Source organism: Drosophila novamexicana, unplaced genomic scaffold, assembly GCF_003285875.2.
Source record: "Drosophila novamexicana strain 15010-1031.04,08,12 unplaced genomic scaffold, DnovRS2.1 tig00000008-arrow-pilon, whole genome shotgun sequence".
Classification (NCBI taxonomy): Eukaryota; Metazoa; Arthropoda; class Insecta; order Diptera; family Drosophilidae; genus Drosophila; species Drosophila novamexicana.
In genome coordinates this window covers 417,171-436,023 of record NW_020824765.1, presented here as the reverse complement: position 1 = coordinate 436,023, position 18,853 = coordinate 417,171, and the positions used below count along the sequence as shown (strand labels likewise).

Here is an 18,853-nt window from a genome sequence, read left to right as displayed (position 1 = left end):
ATGCAGTTGCTAATATTTATGGTTTGCTGATTTATATTAGCGTATTTCAAGTTACTTTAGAAAAATGCGCAAGTCTTCGGTCTCGGTATATATAGGCATGGGGGGAGTGGGACACGGAAGGGGCCATCACTTGCGTGACAGCATTATATTTATGACTGTGCCGCAGTTAAGCAGGACACGTTTGGCATCGCTCAGATTGGCATTGGTCAGGTCATAGCCGTCGATCTCCAACAGCTTATCGTTGAGGCTCAGCAGCCGCGCGGCATTTGAATTTGGTGTGATAGCACTAACAAAGATGCCCACCTAAGTGGGAGAGGAATGGTGTCAGAACGTTAAATACCCTAAATAAGACAATATAATTACCTGATTAAGCAGCTCGGCAATGTCGAAGCCAATGCTGTTTTCCCATTTGAGGGTCACCTGCTTGACAGTGGGATTTTTGTGCACACCAAATATCCAGGCTGACTTTTTAGCCCTGGATGTATTGTTGGTGGCCGTGGAATTTAATGAGTTCTGCGATAGGGTATCATCCACATCTTGCAACTGCTGCTGCTCATCTTCAAGCTCAAGCTGCTGCTGCTCCTGCTGCTGCAGTTCAAGTTGCTCTATGTTGATATTGTTCTGGTAGTCCAGCTCCTCTGATTGTGCACCGATCGCCGTTGTCTTGAAGTTGCTATTTAGCGCATCCTGGTAGCTGATGCTCTGCTCGTAGAGCGGCTGTGTTGTTGGCTGTTGTTGCTGCTGCTGTTGTTCTTGTTGTTGTTGCTTGCGCTGTCGCATGGACTCGTAGAGTGTGAGATCTTCGGGCGTTTTCTTGGTGTACACACGTGCTATGTGATAGGGCGGCGGTTCCATGCGTGGTGGAGGCGCTGCTGGCTGCTGTTGTAGCGGTTGCAGCTCATAATTCTCTTCAGCTCCATTTGACAAATGCGTAGTAGGCAGCGGCAAGCTGTTGGCATCCACATAGAGTTGCTGGTAGTGCGCCTCGTAGTTGACAAGCGGCAAACCATAATATTCCTGGGTGGCCTGCTGCTGCGCCGGCTGGTAGACACCGTAGATGTGGGCCGCCTCGGGCGCAACACCATATATTGCACTTGCCGTGGCATGATCCACAGCGTCCTGATTGCTATCACAGTGTGGCATGGCCACTTGGCCGTTGGGCACCACGACACGCGCCTCTCGCACCTCGCTGGACCCCGATGCCGCCGCATTCGCCGCCTGCGCCTGACGCATATACTTGGCCATTTGGCGCAGCTCCTTGGGATACGGCGTGGGTGAACGCATTAAACGCACCGAGCTGCCGGCAGGCAGCTGCTCAGGAGTGGGCGGAGCTGTCACATAGCTGGCGGAGTAACTTGGAGCGGGCTGTGGTGCGCTGCTGGGGTTAGTGTTGGTGCTGCCCGCACTCAGAATGGTTGTCTCCTCGGCAAAGCATATGCGCCGCGATGGGCTCGACGGCTGCTGTGGCTGATGCTGATGATTCGCGTAGACAAACTCGTATTGGTCCTGGACCTGCTGTTGCTGCTGGGCCTGCATCTTGAACGTCACCTGTGGCAGCATAAAGCACGTGAGCTGCGTCTTGCTGCTGGCATCCAAATACTGTAGTGGCACCAGTGGTTGCGACTGATTGTCGCTAAGCCACAGAGACGTGAGATTTACCAGGCTCAGCATGGAAACGGGCAGGGCATTGATGTAGTTATTAACTACATTAAGCACCTTCAGCTTGGCTAAATGGCCTATATTTTGGGGCAACGCTGAGAGCTGATTGTTGGCCACGCTTAAGACACTTAATTGACTGCAGCTGCAGAGCTCGTCGGGCAGCTGGCGCAGCTGATTGTCATCGGCGAAGAGGAAACGCAGTTTGACCAGCGATCCAATAGTGCTGGGAAGCCGCATAAGCTTGTTGTGGCTCAGCACCAGCTCCTCCAGCTGCTCCAGGTAGCTTATGCTGTCGGGCAGCTCGCTGAGCCCATTTGACTCGCACTTAAACGTGACTAGCGACTTGAGCATGCCCACGCTAAACGGAAATGCCTCCAGATTATTGGAGCAGATTGACAAGACCTCCACGTTACGCCAATTGCTTAGCTCATTGGGCAGTGTGTCCAGCAAATTGCCATTGGCCTCAAAGTGTTGCAGTTCGCGCAGTTTGCCAATGTTGGGCGCAACACGACGAATTTGATTAAAATCGATCCACAGCTCGCGCAGTGACTTAAGTTCTCCAACGACCTCTGGCTACAATGAAAGCAGAATAAGGCTTTAATTTATGCAAATTAACTATATACGCTTACCAGCTCGGTGAACTCATTGCCGCCAATATCAAGCCGCTGCAGGCTAACCAAACGCACCATCGACTTGGGCAGCGTTATGAGATTGTTGAGGCGCACCTCCAAAATTCGCAGGTTGACCAAACGACCAAAGTTTGCAGGCAGAAACTCCAGGTATGTTTCATTTAGCAGCAGTTCCTGCAGCGAAATAAGCGACGTAATCGCATCAGGCAGACGTTGCAGGCTGTTGCAGCTAAGATCCAAGTGGGTCAGATGTTTGCACGCCTTAATCTCCTCCGGCACATTGACAATAACTGCAAAGAACAAAAAATTAGAAGTTTGTTTTTATGTAATTAACGTGCTTGGGTGCGGCGACTAACGATTGCGGTTCAGATCGAGATGTTGCAATTGACGCAGCGAACCAATGGCCTGCGGTATGCTCTCCAGATTGTTGCTGTTCACCTGAAGGATGCGCAATCCCTGGCAGTAGAACAGCTGCGGCGGCAGTGTTTGTAGCTAAAAAGAAAATATATATATAAGACATATATTAAATGGGGTTTATATCTAGCTGTTGCTCACCCGCGCATTACTCAGATGCAACTCCTCGAGGGTACGTTCGTGCTGCCACACCTCGGGAAAGGCATCCTGGAGCGGTGTATTGCTGTAGTCCAGCTTGTCGATGACCTCTTCACGTTTAAATTTGAAGCAAGGAAAGCATTTGGACAGCAGCGGCATTTTGCCAACGTTTCGTGTGTTTGTGTGTGTTTTATTGCTCTACGTTCGATATTAAGGCACGGCCGTTGTTATTGTTGTTGGTATAATTATTGTGGGCTAAAAAAATACACATAAGCCATACACACTCATACATATACACACAGAACTAAATAAGCGGTAAGCCAGGCGCATAACTTACCTATGAATCATCGCTGCTTCTGCTGCAGCAGCAGCACAAAGGCAGCGACCGCATTGAACGCTGCTCCGTTACAATTCATTCGCATTTTGTTGGGCTTGTTATTGTTCCAACACTCGCACATACACACACACACTCACGCAATGTACGCACAAACACAAACAATAGGAAAGCTACGTCTGCTTGGGGCCGCTTGCTTTAGGCAGCCGGCTCCTTGCAAACCTATGCGGTTGCTAAGTTACGCTATTTTCACGTTGTGCCTGTATTTTATGTTTATTTACGCACTCAATTTGGATTTTCTTTAATGTTTTTCGCGTTGAAGATAACAAGTTGCGAGTTGGCAGCAGTCACAGTGCACAGGAATGCAAAGCCAAATAAGTATCGATTACTGTGTTTATGGTAATCGATATACACCTGCAATAAGTGCGCACTATCGTGTATATCATCTAAATATTACTTATGTTGGCAGTCAATAATATATTTACACTAATTACATATTTTAACTTATTTGTATCATTATATAACAGCAAAATGATATGCTACGTTAGTATGTTTAAGCCGCCTATTAACGTGGAGCGATAGTGTTGCTAAGAATATCGGTTATTGTGTACTCCAATTATTTTCCGCCAGATGTCGCTAGCGTGCAACCGTTAATATTTAAATTGCTAAAAAGCAATATTTATAAGCTATTGTTCAGTGGCTGTAGCTAATCAAATAGTATTTGCTAGTAAGTATTTGTTATTCACTTCCTGGCTGCGTAACGCTTTGCAAATATAGTAAATCACACGTGTCAACAAAGTGTTCAATAATGACGGAAGTGCAAATTGAGCGTTCCAAGCTCCATTGCAAACACACCAATGCAAGTTTTCGAGCAAGCCGCCAGTAAAAAAAGCGAAAATAAAACAACAAAATAAAAGACAAAAACTCAAGACTTTGACCCTCCCTCCCAAATGGACGACGCTCTAAGCGCTAGCAGTGCGAAAATTAAACAAATAGCGTCCACTTTTCGGATCGTGTTGTGCCCGCCTCACGAATTTACACTTTAAACAATTATAAAATTGTACAGAGATGTGTAAATATGCGCATAATAAACATTGCCTTAGAGTTGTTGTTGGCTTTTGCAAGAGACGAAAATTTACTAACAACTAAACGAGACAACGAAATCGTAAAATGCAATTGGCTTTTAGGGGCTCAGTTTTGTTTTCAATCTCGTGCACTGCAGTTGTGAATTGAAACGTCGTTTTAAAGTTTCATATTTACTATCGTGAGTCTAGGGAATGTTATTTCAAATAGTCCTACATTTATGTGCCAGTGTAATTTATATAGTTTCCCTATAAAAGCCAACTTTCAACTCAATTTTCGAAACTATTTTTATCAGTTTCCCTCACTAAAACAATAGACGTTCACAATAGATAAATATGGGTGTCAATTTAAATTTAAAATTAACGAGCAACTGTTACATTTCCCATGCCAATAAATTACTTATGCAGTACTACGTATCGAGAATTTCAAATATTTAAGTGGGTCGCCTATGCATTGGATGGTTACACCCTGCTTTATTCAATTAAAACCACCTGTCGCAGAGTTTAAATTTCATTGACGTAACCGCTACGCATAAAGCATGACTCACACATGTGAAGAGCTGCGTGTTATACACACCCTACCTACCAGCCGCCACCCCCTTTTTCGGCCAGCCTGTGTTGTGAAACAACCAACCCTCGCGTAAACAAAAGCGCCAACAACACTAAGAGCGAGCGGGTGCTTGGAGAGTGCGCGCAGATTGAGAGAAACGGTTATATATGCCAGCCTTATTTAATTGTGAGTTCGGTAAAATTAAAGAATTTTGTTTCCAGTGCTGTTAAATACGTAAATTACATTCATTCGGGCCGTTTGGTTCAATTTCTGCATAACTTTGATCTTCAAGGACCTACTAATTAAGCAAGTTGCAATCGACGCTCGTTTCATAGTTCCAACGCCTAAAATAAAATTATATTCGTGTTTAATTATTCAATTCAACTATATATTCACCTTGAGTTAGAGCAGGTATAAAACGGCTTGACATGCCGGCTTTGAATGTTTAAAGGGGCTGCTCCTTGTTACAATTGCGACCTCTTCCTGGTCACGTAATGATCTGAAGTTGTGATAAATTATCCATCTTTTGAATATGTTCAGCTCTGAAAAGGTTTAATTACACTTGCTCAACAAGTTCTTGCTAAGATCAAACATTTCTTTTCCAAATACATCGTCAAGTCTATCGGTTCTGCATCTTCAATATGCAAGGCGTATTCTCTTTAATTTTTGTAAACTATATTAATGGGCATAATAATGTATATAAATGATATACTAGATATATACCTTATAATGTTTTAAAGTCCTCAAATATTTTTTGTGTATATCATATGTCCAGTCAATTCTTCGGTTTGGCTTAATCCTTCTTGCTTTTGGATTTGGACTTGCTCTTGGTTCTGCTCTTCTTGACCTCCTTTTCAGCAGTTTTGGTAGCATCTGCTGGGGTGCCCTCGGGGCTTGTCGCTTCCGATTCGTTGGCAACCGGTGTGGAGGAGCTAGCTGACTTTTTGGAAGAGCTTCGCTTTTTGCCAGGCATGATTACACTTTAACCAAAGAACACGAAACGAAATTTACATAAATTTTGAAACTTTTTGAAAAAAAAATTTGGACAGGCCAAATTGAGTGTAGCTCACAAACTGCTTAAATGAAATGAATTTTCTACGAAAACGTAGATGTGCAGTCGAAATTCATCGATTGCTCAGTTTTAATTTTTTTTTTTTTATATTCCGAATACCGAATACCGAATATATTTCAGTTTCGTACCTCAGCCGAAACCGTTTCGCAAACGGGCGACAACCGATTCGCTCTGCCCCATCCCCCAAAGCACAGTGCGTGCCCTGGGGGCTGCTCTCTCTCGCGGCGCGGCGCGCTCTCATCGGGCCTGGCAGTCGTGGTAGAGATATTGAAACCAAAGCGCGTGCAGCAGCTGCCGCCGAGTTGTTTTTTTAGTGAAATTTCTATTTTAATTTAGTTTTTAGCGCAAAGTACAAGCAAATAGAAACCAAGTATAATGAGCTAACATCTCAATATTAAACCAAACAAATAGCAAATCGAATGTGATTGCAGCCCAGTTGCCGCAGCAGGCCAAGTATTTATTTCATCTGACGACAGCAAATCCCAAAAGCGAAAAAAAAAACAACAGCAAAATAACAAAACAAATTATTGATTTTTGCGCTCAAAGGGGCTGTGCAATATAATTAAATACCAGCCAAAATTGTGTTTCCCCCATAAACAAATCGCACAATTACCAAGCTCCACTGTACAGTGAGATGGCAGCCAAGCGAAATGCGGTGACCACACAAGTCCCGGAGCCACCCCCGGAGGGTACATCTCTGGCGCTGGATACGCGGCTCTCGCGGCACGTGGAGAGCGTGATACCCAAGAAACGGTGAGTGTATATCTGTGCATTTGGCATATAGTCACAGTTGTCATTCCTACTGATGTTTCACTGTTTCACTTTAGCCAGGAGGCACTCAAGTGGTACGGCTGGGGCTACAACGATTCCCAGTTCTATGGACAGCAGGGCATTATCTGCTTTAAAGGCGACAAGTAAGTACTAGACTCTGCCTTGTGGGCGACTTATTCATACGCTAAGTCATGTTAATAATTATATTAGTAGCTATAAAATTCAAAAGTAATGTGTATAATAGTTCATGCAAATTGGAGCTCTATCTGTTAGTTTCGGCTTGTTTAGAAGCTGTTGATACATTTGAACAGGTTCGATCTTTAAATTTCTATTTTTAAAACTAGCTCTTCAAGTTTATTGCAAGCGCAATATTCCTATCTGTACAATTTGCTCGAGGTTGCAAGCTGGTTCGAGTCCGGCATATCAATGGATTGTTAGCTGAGAATCGAACCTTAAGCCGAGCCACTTAAAGAGCCGAACCAAATTCCTAATTCCTGAATTTAGTTGAGTTATCTTGAAAAACCAACAATTATTTATCAGTTTTTTTTTAAATACCTTGAGAAAATAGTTTCTGATAATGATATTTAGGATTTAAAAAACATTATATGAAAAGGATTTTTGAGCAATATAAATAAATTGATAAAAAAGTTCGATTCAATATATTTGACTTAGGGATCCGATCCGGCAAACTAAAAAAACGAATATTAAAAATAGTCTTGGCCAATCGATATTTATCGATTTTTGGGTGTGCAATTTCAGATACCCGCTAGCCGGCTGTGAATTACCCAATTTTACGAAGTGGGTGAGAAGTAAATTCGATCTGCACGTGGATCACACCAATTCGTACCCACAGCTGCCGCCAACGTACCCGGCGCCCGTCGAGAATGCGCCCTTCCTGAACGAGCTGCGCGGCTGCACGAAAGTGGAGCACTCCCAGGAGGGCGTCGACCGGCTGGTACGGTGTCACGGGCAGACGCTGCACGACATCTACAGCCTGTGGCACAACAAGTTCCGGCGCATACCGGATCTGGTAGTGTGGCCGCGCTGCCACGACGAGGTGGTGCAGCTGGTGAGGCTGGCGCACAAGCACAATGTGATGCTGTTGCCCTTTGGGGGCGGGACGAGCGTTTCGGGTGCCATCACCTGCCCGCAGGAGGAGCAGCGCATGATTTGTGTGCTGGACACGTCGCAGATGAATCGCCTGCTGTGGCTTAATCGCGAGAATCTCACCGTCTGCTTCGAGTCGGGCGTGGTGGGTCAGGATCTCGAGCGAGTGCTGCGCGAACAGGGTCTCACCGTGGGCCACGAGCCGGACTCGTATGAGTTCAGCACGCTCGGCGGCTGGGTAGCCACGCGCGCCTCCGGCATGAAGAAGAACGTATACGGCAACATCGAGGATCTGGTAGTGCGTGTGCGCATGGTCACGCCCGCGGGCACACTGGAGCGAGAGTGCAGCGCGCCGCGCGTAAGCTGTGGCCCGGACTTCAATCACATCATACTCGGCTCCGAGGGCACGCTGGGCGTCATCACTGAGGTCGTTCTCAAGGTGCGTCCGCTGCCGCCAGTGCAGCGTTATGGTTCCCTGGTGTTCCCCGACTTTGAGCAGGGGGTGCTCTTTATGCGTGAGGTGGCCCGACGACGCTGCCAGCCCGCCTCGGTCCGTCTCATGGACAATGAGCAGTTCCTATTCGGTCAGGCGCTCAAGCCCGAGAAGAGCTGGCTGGCCAGCTGCCTGGATGCAGTCAAACAGCGCTATGTGACCGTGTGGAAGGGCATTGATCTGGCGCACATATGCGCCGCCACGTTGCTCTTCGAGGGCGAACAGAAGGATGTGCAGCGCCAGGAGGCGGTCATCTATGAAATCGCCGCACGCTACAAGGGATTTCCGGCAGGTGGTCAGAACGGCGAGCGCGGCTATTTATTCACCTTTGTCATCGCATACATCAGGGTGAGTGTAGTCCCAGAACAAATACCGAATACAATTCAATAGGAGGGCTAGAAATTTAACTACCTACATACGTACATACTAAATATCTCGTGTATGTCCAGTTTCTCATTGGGATGATATACTCTTTGTGGTCAATTCATAAGCGGATTGAGATATCATGATATTAGTAGAGCCTGGAAAAAGATCGCCAACTTAACACTTCGCAAGTAAAAAACGGAACGCAAATTTATTTGTTCTTTTATAAATATTTAACCTAAGTCGCCTTTGCCAGTTGCGAGTCTTCCAAAGTGCCGCCTTTCCGGCGGTAAATATTATGAAGCAACTTAAAATGTTTGCCAGGTGGTCATTTATTTATAAACTATGCGAAATGTGTGATGTGAGTTTTATTTATTAAAGCATTTATAGCTGTTGGAAATCACGTGTCAAATTGTTTGTAGGATTTTAGCTGTAAAGTTGTCTGTTAATGGATTCATTGGGTCTTGACATCTCCGATTCCATTAATTTTGATTGGCATCAACAGTCGAGATGAAACTTTTCCTGGGTCTGCCTTTCTATGGCAGGCTGAATAAAGGTCCGAGTCCGCCGGATCGGCCCACTATATCATGCAGATGCAGATGTATATATAATCACTTTGAAACCGTATGACCTCTAGGGTATTGAATCTTTGATCCGTGTTCCTTTTTTGTTACAATGAAGTTTGAGATTAGGCACAGGCATTATTTAAATTTTGTAAATGTATCGTATACGAAGCTTAAAAGAAGAGGAATATAAAATATGTTTTCTCAATGTAGAGTATCTTTTTGAAATAATTATTTTTTGTACATTTTATTGAGAGATCTTCGTGAGATCTTCAGCATTAAAACATGATGTCTATTATGTGTGTATCTAAACATATATATAAAGCTATTGCTTGATCAAAAAATCTTCTTTGCTAGCCTCTTTTAAGATAATTTCTTTATAATATTCAAAGAAGGGAATTCTTTACAGGACTTTTCAGAAAGTTTCTTGATAATATAAAAAACCCTTTGCATTATTTTCAGGACTTTGCACTTCATCAAGGCATTGTGGCTGAATCGTTTGAGACGTCTGTACCCTGGGATCGCTGCAGTTTGCTGTGTCGCTGTGTGAAGCGACGCGTCGTTTCGGTTAGTAGAAAACCCAATTTTGCAAAAATAATCATTTTAAAGCAAAGCTTGTATTAATTTGTCTGCAGGAATGCGCCAGGCACAACATTTCGCACTACACCATCTCGGCGCGGGTGACACAGACCTACGATGCGGGGGCGTGCATATACTTTTACTTTGGTTTTCGCTATTTGAACATACCCAATCCGGTTGAGGTATTCGAGGCCATTGAGCACAGTGCACGCGAGGAGATCTTGGCCTGCGGCGGCTCCCTGTCGCATCACCATGGTGTGGGCAAAATACGCAGCCATTGGTATCGCAATGCGGTCACCGAGACGGGCACCTCGCTCTACACCGCTGCCAAGCAGCATCTGGATCCTCGCAACATATTTGCGGCGGGGAATCTGCTGCCACCGCAGGAACAGTTGCAGCTGGCAGAGAAGCTGGAGAAACCACCGCAGCTGCAAGCAGCAGCAGCAGCAGCAGCTGCTCTAAAAGCCAAACTCTAGAGCCACTTACTATATATCTATATAATATATAACTATAGAAATACTAGTCTAAATCTAAAATACCTTTAACTGATTTCTAGCTGCTTTGAACCTTGGCAATTTTAGTGGGGCTCATTTTTGTATGGGTGTTACATTTTTGATAAATAAATGGAATATTTGTAAAACCAAATGACTCCGCATTGACACTCTATCCACACATGTCTGGCGGCAGCCTGGACAGTCTGCAGATTGGTTGGCATTGCTCCTCACTCCCCTTGCTGATGGTGGTCTCCGACTGGGTCTCTTGTCTGCCGCCAGACCACAAAATGCAGCAGACTTCAACTCGACTTCAGCTCGACTTGGAGGCTGGTGTCAGTATCGGCGCATAAGTCCTAAGGAAATGGGCATGAGAGTATCTGTGGGCTGTGTAGAGTGCAGGCTTGTATTGGATAGAAGTGAACTGAAGTAAACATGTTTAGGTTCATACAATTTAATTATTTTGAAAAATAGTTTATAAAATAAAATAGTATGTGAGGCTGATTGCAAAGGCTTTACCAAATGTTTGACAATCAATTAATCAATAAAGAAAACGTTTTCTTTTTACTTTAGATACTTATTAAAGAAACCATTTTACTCATTGATTAATCGACTGTAAAACGATGTTTTACTTAATTAATTAAGAATCTAAAATCACTTTGAAAAAAAAAAAACTTTTTTTTTTTATAAAAAAGATTAAATTTAGAATTTTTCTTTTATTTGTAAACCTATTTTTTGATCAAAACCTATGCCCGCTGGTTAAAGTTATGAGCCCAAATGCAAATATGATTAATGAATCATCTCCTCATATAAAATTCGTTTTTTATTGCCTAAGCAAAGTTAATACCAAGTTGAGTGCAGCTTTCTTGCAGCGACCTGTTTTACTGTGCTTCGTTCACAGAAGGATTTACAATGTAGCGCCCTGCTGTGTGTGTGCAATCCAGTCGCAGGCTCCAGCTCCAATTGCGACTCCAACTTGAATCCAATCTGAATGCGCTGTGTGCGTGGCTAGACCAAAATCAAACCAACTGACCGTCGGATCGTCTGATTTTCTGAGCGTCTCATCTGATCATCGCGCTGTCATTTGCGGTTTGCCTTTGCTTAGGCCTTGTGCCTGTCGGCATTGCTGTTGTTGTTGTTGCTATCGTTCAAGTCCAGAGATCAAATGTCATCAAGTTGTCAACTTCGTTAGCTTGCCAATGGCAACAACGACAACGACCACGAAAACAACAACAACGACTTGCAAATCTCTTTCGGCCAGCTCCTTGCGCTCGTTAATAGGCGAATGGGGCAAATGGGAATGAGGCGCATGCGCAGCCGGCAGCTGCTTATTGATGATCGTCGTCGGACTGTCTTGTCTTGTTACCGTGCCAATGCCAAATGGTAGTTACTCCCCAAAAGAGTTTGAGCACGCACACACAGATACACACACGCACGCATACAAGGCCTATAAATAAAGATTAAAATCGGAGAAGTGTGCAAAACTTAAACCTGGCCAGGTCTCTCTAAGCCGTTTAAGTTTTATTTTCTTCTTTTTTTTGGCTGCCAGCCTTTGAAAATTGTCAGCAATTAACCCTTGGGTCAGTCTCTAGTCTTCGGAGTCAGTTTGTTTCTTCTCACTTTGGCATTGCTTGCGGTCCTGTGATTTATGCCACAAAGTGCCTTAAAGTCAAACACAATCAAGTCGGCAAATTTATGGCACAGTCCACAGTCGCAGTCCCGGTTTCTGTTTCAGTCCTGCGCCGAGAGGCACGTTTTCCAGGTCCAGCCGGGAGACACATATTCATTCATACTCATAATGGACATTCACATTGTGCACTGTCACATTACTCAGCCTCCAGTTCGTTCTGGTACCTTGCGCTGTTTGTTTTGACGAACATGTCCCCGAAACCTTGAAATATGCGGACGTGCAACGCACGTAGAGTCCCGGCTGTCTACCTGTGTGCCAGGGTAACTCTCATTAGCATAGGTACGCGAGAGAGCGAGCCTTATAGATCAAATATGGTGCTAGTTATAGGATAGGATATGGTGCTTAAGAAAATTGTGAATAACTGATTTCAATATCTAAACTTTTGTAAAACATATATGTATATATTAAAATATAAACATGAAAATCTATGAACAATAAAAGAATTTTCTATGGAAAATTCGATTTAAATTTGGAAATGTAATATCTATTTCAATCTATTTATCCGAATTAGGTAATTAAATTCCGACTTACCTAAAGGTCTATTAAAGAAACACTTATATAAGACTTAATAAAAAAAAGTGAAATAGTTTGCCAATTAAATTGTTTTTGAACATATAAATATAATAAATGTGAACAAATTGTACTTAGTTAGAACTCATGATTAATATTTAATTATTTTATTTTATATATTTAATAGTATATATATTATAATTTTATAACTCAAAAGTGAAAAGCTTAGAAAACAGCCTGGCTTTTAAAAAATGTGTTCATTAATTTTCTGTATAGAATATTGAGTGTATCTTCTATACCCTGCACATTCATTGTCAAGCCCTTCATAACACACTTTAGTTTGTGTCGCATATTTGGCTGCGTTAGGCGGATACACCTTCAGATGAGATCCAAAAGATATGGATATGAATGCCCCTTTTGAATCTCAGTTTACATATCGTCGCTGCTTTCCCAGTTAAATCCTCCGGCCTGCATATCCAGGTATATCTGCCCATTAAGGCCCAACAGGACCACTTTGCAACAGCTGAAAGATCATTCATGATTCATGTTTCTGCAGCTGGTGTTCTATTACCTGCTTTGTTATGCAAAGGTGCTGAGCTGGCTAGAATCGACTAACAAATGTCCTGTTCTTATGTTTGCAAAGAATTGATACTATTCTTATCTTTTTCTGATCTGTTCTACTAAGTTAATTTAATATGTTTTAGGTTTTGCTAAAATACATTAGTTTTAAATAAAAATTTTGTTTGTATTCATTTTATAATATACTGCACAAACAACTTGCACTATATTTCTTTACGTGTAGTCTGCCTTACTCGCCGTTTCACACGGCGCATGCACAGGCAAACGGGCAATAGGCAATAACAAGCAACAACAACAACAGCAAGCCAGTTAACCCATTGAAGCCTACAACACTGCCGCAATACAGCCACAACTGCGCTCTGCCGAGCCGCTGCTTACTATGGCAGCGCGCGCCCAAGCTGCGGCTGCGGCTCAGTTGTTGTCGCACCTGGCGCTCAGTTGTGGGCAGCGCGGCGAGCTAACAACAACGGCAAACAAAACGCAAACGCAAACGCAATCGCGACGTGCTCAGAATTTTGTTATTGTTTTTTTTTCTCGTTCGCCGAGTTAGAACTTTATGTGGAGTTCGCCTGGGCGCCGTCGTTAGCGTCGTAACGCGGAAAAGGCGAGAGAGCGCAACTGAAGAGATACGAGAACACAAGGAGTCGCCGTATAAGCGGGAGAGAGCGCGGGAGTGAGTGCGTGTGTGTGCCTGTGTGTGTGTGAGAGATCTTCTACAGACAGCAGCTAGCTGCAGCTTCTCGTCGCCTGGCTGCAGCAGTTACGATTCGTGCGCGTCGCTTGCAACATCAAATTGTTTTTTCGGTTTCCGTTTCGGTTTCGAATTGCCGTGTTTTGTTGTGTTGTGTTGTGCTGCGCGTGTGTGTGGGAAAAAATGCAACAAATATGTGTGTCCATTAGCTGGAAACGTTTTGGCGCTTGTAATTGGCGGCAGCTGCTTTTGTTTTGCCTTTAAGAGCAACCAACAGTGAAACAGGTGCGTCGACGCATGAAAACCAATAAAAAAATAACAAAAATTAAAACAAAAAACTAACAGAATCAAATGCGCATTACAAATGTAGCTGTAAAACGAGTAGAGTTAAGATCAAAATAAAATATATAAAAAAAAAACAACAATCAAATCATTAAAAATGCATTACAAGCTATGATCAAACGGAAATTCTCAGATCTATCTTCTCGCAGTGGTCAAACATTCAGTCAGAACACCTGCAATGACTGGTCAAAATTTACCAGCCACATCATGCATTTAACTTGAAGATGCGCCGCACTTTTGTGATCTGCCCCTAGAGCGTAGCGTCGACTGGTTCCGTACTGACTCATTAAAGCAATTCGCACTAAAAACAAACCCACGCCATTTTCAAGTGTTTTATATCATGTGCTTTTTAGTTTTTTTTACGACCAGCCCGTAAAGCCAAAATCACAAGCCCATAAACTTTTGCTTGGTTTGGTTTTGCATACCTTATTGCTATCAGACACTGCTTGGCTCAAAAGAATTGCCCGAATTGGCCATTCACAGCTGAGCCACCAACGCAAAATACTTGATTTAATGTTTCGGCTTATGGTTTCAATGTGTGGGCTGATTTAGCCTGGCTAACTCACGGGCCCAACTACTTATTTACCGGAGAAACCTTGCTTAAATCTTTGTTAATCAAATTTTAATTGTTGTAATTGAAACATTTTTCGCATACTTCCACTGAGTGTGGGGCTTTTATTTGAGTTGCAGAAAATTATGTAGATAAAATATAACAAAATAAATATATATGTATAAAATATAGAAATATCGATGTTTGGATTACAAAAAAGTGTGCGTTACTATAAAATCATTTCATATTGCATATATAATTTTTCAAGAATTTTGAGTTTTTATTTGGGAAATAAAACGAAAAAATTAGTATTATGTCAAGGGGACTTCATTTTATTTTATTGTGGACAGAAAAATAAAAACATTTATAAATGCAAATTAAAACTGTATTTTGTCTTTTCCTAAATGCGGAACATGGATTTATTGAGTAGCAAAATGTAGCATATTGTATTATCAGCCTCTAAAATATGGGCGATAGAATTTATAAATATTCCACAGACTGTTTGTTGAATTATCTGAGCAATAAAATGTTGATGTAGATATGTAGCCAAACGATTTCGTATTTAAATTAATTTTTATTAAAGTCTTTATCTGCCGGCTACATTTGTTGAGCTCCGGGTAGGTAAATAGAGATAGAGAATAACATACTGCTTTCGTCTTAGGATAAATAAGCTATTCAATACCATAAAATTGGTAATTAAAAAATTTGTTTTAGATATAATACTATACCAGACTTAATAGTAGTTTAGAGATTTTGAGTCTAATAGAAATACTAACGCTGAAAATAAATAAAATATTAGATTAAACAAAAGCTTTGCAGTAATTTGAAAGAGAATTTTATCTAAGAGTCTAAATATATAATTTTATGTGTTGCTTATTGCAGGTATTATAAATTAATTTTAGGCTGCTCGTCTATGTTGATTTATAAAAACTATTAAAGTCTTCTTCATGTCTTGAAAGTTATATAACTCCACTGTCAGCCGCATGAGTTGATGATATGCATGCTCACGTCTTTGAAGTCATATGCAGTCCGTAACCTAAGTAATTTATCTAATAGATACTTGAACTGCTCATCAAGCTGACATAAAACAAATGTTAGGCATAAAGCTGCCTGCTCAGCATAACGAAACATGAGCAGTAATAACCACAACAATCACTATAACAACTTTACATTTGCAGTGAACTACGGCGACAGCAGCAGCAACAACAACAACAACAACAGCAACAGCAGCAGCTGGAGGCAAATGCAGTCAAGGTGCGCTTAATTAACATGCAACTGGCAACTGGCAAGCTACAACAACAACAACAAGTTAACGACAACAGCACGTCAAAGAGTGCAATCGAAGATATCAAAAGAAACTAAAATTGCCGGTAGGCAGCAGCAACAACAATAGCAACAGCAACAGCAACGTCGTCGCGCTGTCTAACAAAAGTTCACCAATCAGTCAAAAGTAAAAGATGAGTTGCCCAGCTGTGGTATGGCCTTGCCCTGGAGCTGCTAATTAAAGCGCACAAGAGCAACAATTGCAGCATCGATAGCAATAGCAAAGACAAAATCAGCGACAACAGCAGCACCAACAACTGGCAACAGCAACATCAACTGGCAACAGCAACATGTAAGTGGCAACATGGCATTTGACTTTCTTTCAGGCTGCCATCAACAGCAGCAGCAGCAGCAGCAAATGCTGGTGACTTTCTAAGCCAGTTGCCAATTTGGTGCAATGGCAGGCGGCAGTTTTGGCAACTTGCAACTGGCAACTGGCGACTGGCAACTTGCAACTGGTAACAGCCATTGCCAGCTCCCGACAATTGTTTGCCGGGGCACTTGGGGGACCATTGGCGACTGGGTCGCGTGTTTGACACAAATGCCGCGCATAGTTTTGAAGGCGGTTCGGAGCAACTGCGCCTTATGGTCAAAACCAGCAAACAGTTTTATGAACAGACACACAAACACAAGAACACACACACACATACCTATATACATACTTTTAAGTAAGCATCGGCAGATACCGCTTCCTGCGCTGATTGCATTTTAATAAGCCAGCCCGCGTATCTCAGAGATACTTTAACGGCCGGGCAAAATGTTGCATGTTTGCTTAAGTAGCCGACGTTGAAAACAACAAAAAATAATAAGCAAAAAGGTGGCACGCAAACAATGTGAAGACAAAATGCGGTTTGTTATGTTGCTGGGGCGGGGGGCACGAATCGCGTGCCAATGCCCATACCATGGGTCACAATGGGTTAAGCTGCCACATAAAATATGTTGAAGCTGCAAAAGGTCCACGGGGCAGCAAAATAATTTATTAGCAAATTCTGCCAAGATCCTATCTCCAAGCACGAAGCCAAAGGAAGCTCAAAGTATAGTACAATGAATAGATATGTTTACTTTTTCTTATAGGTCAAATACTTCGCATAAATAAAACTCTTATCTTATTAGATCATAGACTCTTTCGACTTGTTTCTATTTCGATAGGCTTCTTAAATTACTTGAAACATTTCTTGATAACTTGGAAATTTTATTCCTTTTCATATTAGTTGGGCTTAAATGTTTATGAGGCTTACGAAATAATTTCCCTTTCTTTGCAACATTCTTATGTTACCTAAATAATTCGTAGGGTTTGATGTATGCAAAATTGAAAAAAAATTACAATATTATTTGAAAATTCAAAACAATGCAAATAAAATCATAAAAAAATGCTTCCGGCCCACTGTAAATCACATTTCATCCCATTGAATGGCGGCGTCGGCGGCGGCTACTTTGATGCAAAGATCTCAGGCCTTAGTTTCGACTTGGAGTATTGGTTTTTGAGCTCAGTTATTTGGCAATTTGTCGATCGCACATTACGAGTAAAAGAGTTTTTTTTTTTCTGGCGTGTGAGCTGCTTGGCATAGTTTTCAAAAAGTATCTTTTATAAGCTGTGCGGCTGGCGTTGCACATTGCCTGAGTTGCTTAGCTTTTAATAGGCTTAAAGTGGTTGGGCAATGAATGCAGCGACTCGTCTGTGCGGCCGTTCGCTTATCCATCAGACCATTCACAGGCCATTTGCCACGCCTCGTACAACTGAATTAACAAGCAACGGCGAGAACAACGACAACGACAACGACTGGTGACCCTCAAGCAGGAGTCTTGCCTCAAATGAACTTGGCTAACAAAATAAAGCAAACAAACATAAAATCATAAACAAGCAGCCAATAAACGTTCGACAGTGCAAAAAGGCCATAATAATAAAATTAAATAAAAAACACAAAAAAAAACGTTAAGTTTAATGTGAACAAATTTGTGCGCTAGTCAACTCACAACAGCAACAACAACAAATGCTGCAGCAGTGGCTGCCACTTTTTATGTTGTTTTTTCGTGGCCACTTAATTTTTTGTTAGTGCCAGTCATTAGCCAAAATATGAACACCAAAGCGGCGGCGACTCAAGCACAGTACTCACTAGTCTGGAGTAAAAACAGCTTTTGCATATTTGTCAGCTACAAATTTATGCGGGTATTACAAGCACAGCAAGTGTGTTGGATAGTGTAGAAAATAGTTTTACTGGGTTAACGCGGTATCTGAGCCCAGTTTGTCGCTCAAATAAATTTAGAAGTGAGGGACGAACGAGGATTTTAATTTTGTCTACTAAGAGACTGTGACATACTATATTATTTCTCGTTTAAATTTATAATACCAACTTCATTGTTTCTTTTTTTTGTACGTTTTTCAAAATATCAAGCATTACAATAAAAACCGTCTAACAGATAAACTATAAATGAATCGCGTTTAATACTCGAACACATACTTTGCTCAAAAGAACGACAGAGAATCGTTCGGCTAGCAATGTATTTTTATCTAAACAACTTTTTGTTGATAAAAATAAAAAACTACTTAAAATTTGATTACTCTTACCTCATACTTGTTCTCGATGACTTAAAGAGGATCGGGTGTCGGGCTAGAAATTATATTTGTCAGCTGCAACTAAATAATATATAAATCAACTAAACTGTTTTGTGGCTTATAAAAAAAAGGGAAATTAAATTAGTTTATGGTAATTTTGTTGTTAGAAACAAAACTTTATATCAGGTCTCTGCTCAGTCTACCAAACCCAAATTGGTAAAAGTTAATTCAAGACATTTCGTTTATTAGATACCATTTTATTTCTTTAAAATACAATAATATCACGTTCAACGCAAGAGCCGTATACGGCGATGCGTTTATGGTTATTGAGTATCATGTGTCTCAGAGCTTATCTAAATGCACACGTTT

At 42.1% G+C, this 18,853-nt stretch overlaps 2 protein-coding genes and 1 long non-coding RNA gene across 5 annotated transcripts; 1 reads left to right on the top strand and 2 right to left on the bottom strand.

Annotated features, from left to right (window-relative positions):
• Window positions 1-103: 103 nt before the first annotated feature.
• Window positions 104-3,568, bottom strand: LOC115769036 (protein lap1). The gene is made up of 6 exons (XM_030713778.1): window positions 3,178-3,568; window positions 2,844-3,095; window positions 2,645-2,780; window positions 2,289-2,578; window positions 364-2,232; window positions 104-303 (listed from the first exon to the last, which is right to left on the bottom strand). Exons 2-6 carry the CDS (start codon window positions 2,997-2,999, stop codon window positions 127-129), a joined length of 2,628 nt encoding a protein of 875 aa, XP_030569638.1. The 5' UTR covers window positions 3,000-3,095; window positions 3,178-3,568; the 3' UTR covers window positions 104-126.
• A 1,399-nt stretch (window positions 3,569-4,967) lies between these two features.
• Window positions 4,968-5,875, bottom strand: LOC115758524. Of its 3 annotated transcripts, XR_004017433.1 has the most exons (4): window positions 5,530-5,875; window positions 5,367-5,463; window positions 5,203-5,305; window positions 4,968-5,150 (listed from the first exon to the last, which is right to left on the bottom strand). It is a non-coding gene; the product is annotated as an uncharacterized LOC115758524 (long non-coding RNA). The 3 variants fall into 3 exon arrangements; XR_004017432.1 differs by having other exon boundaries at window positions 5,203-5,479; window positions 5,530-5,873; XR_004017431.1 differs by having other exon boundaries at window positions 5,203-5,463; window positions 5,530-5,869.
• Window positions 5,876-5,966: 91 nt separating this feature from the next.
• Window positions 5,967-10,368, top strand: LOC115758514 (alkyldihydroxyacetonephosphate synthase). The gene is made up of 5 exons (XM_030699209.1): window positions 5,967-6,631; window positions 6,706-6,792; window positions 7,409-8,597; window positions 9,638-9,742; window positions 9,811-10,368. The coding sequence occupies exons 1-5, from the start codon at window positions 6,513-6,515 to the stop codon at window positions 10,228-10,230; spliced, it is 1,920 nt and encodes a 639-aa protein (XP_030555069.1). The 5' UTR covers window positions 5,967-6,512; the 3' UTR covers window positions 10,231-10,368.
• Window positions 10,369-18,853: the final 8,485 nt, after the last annotated feature.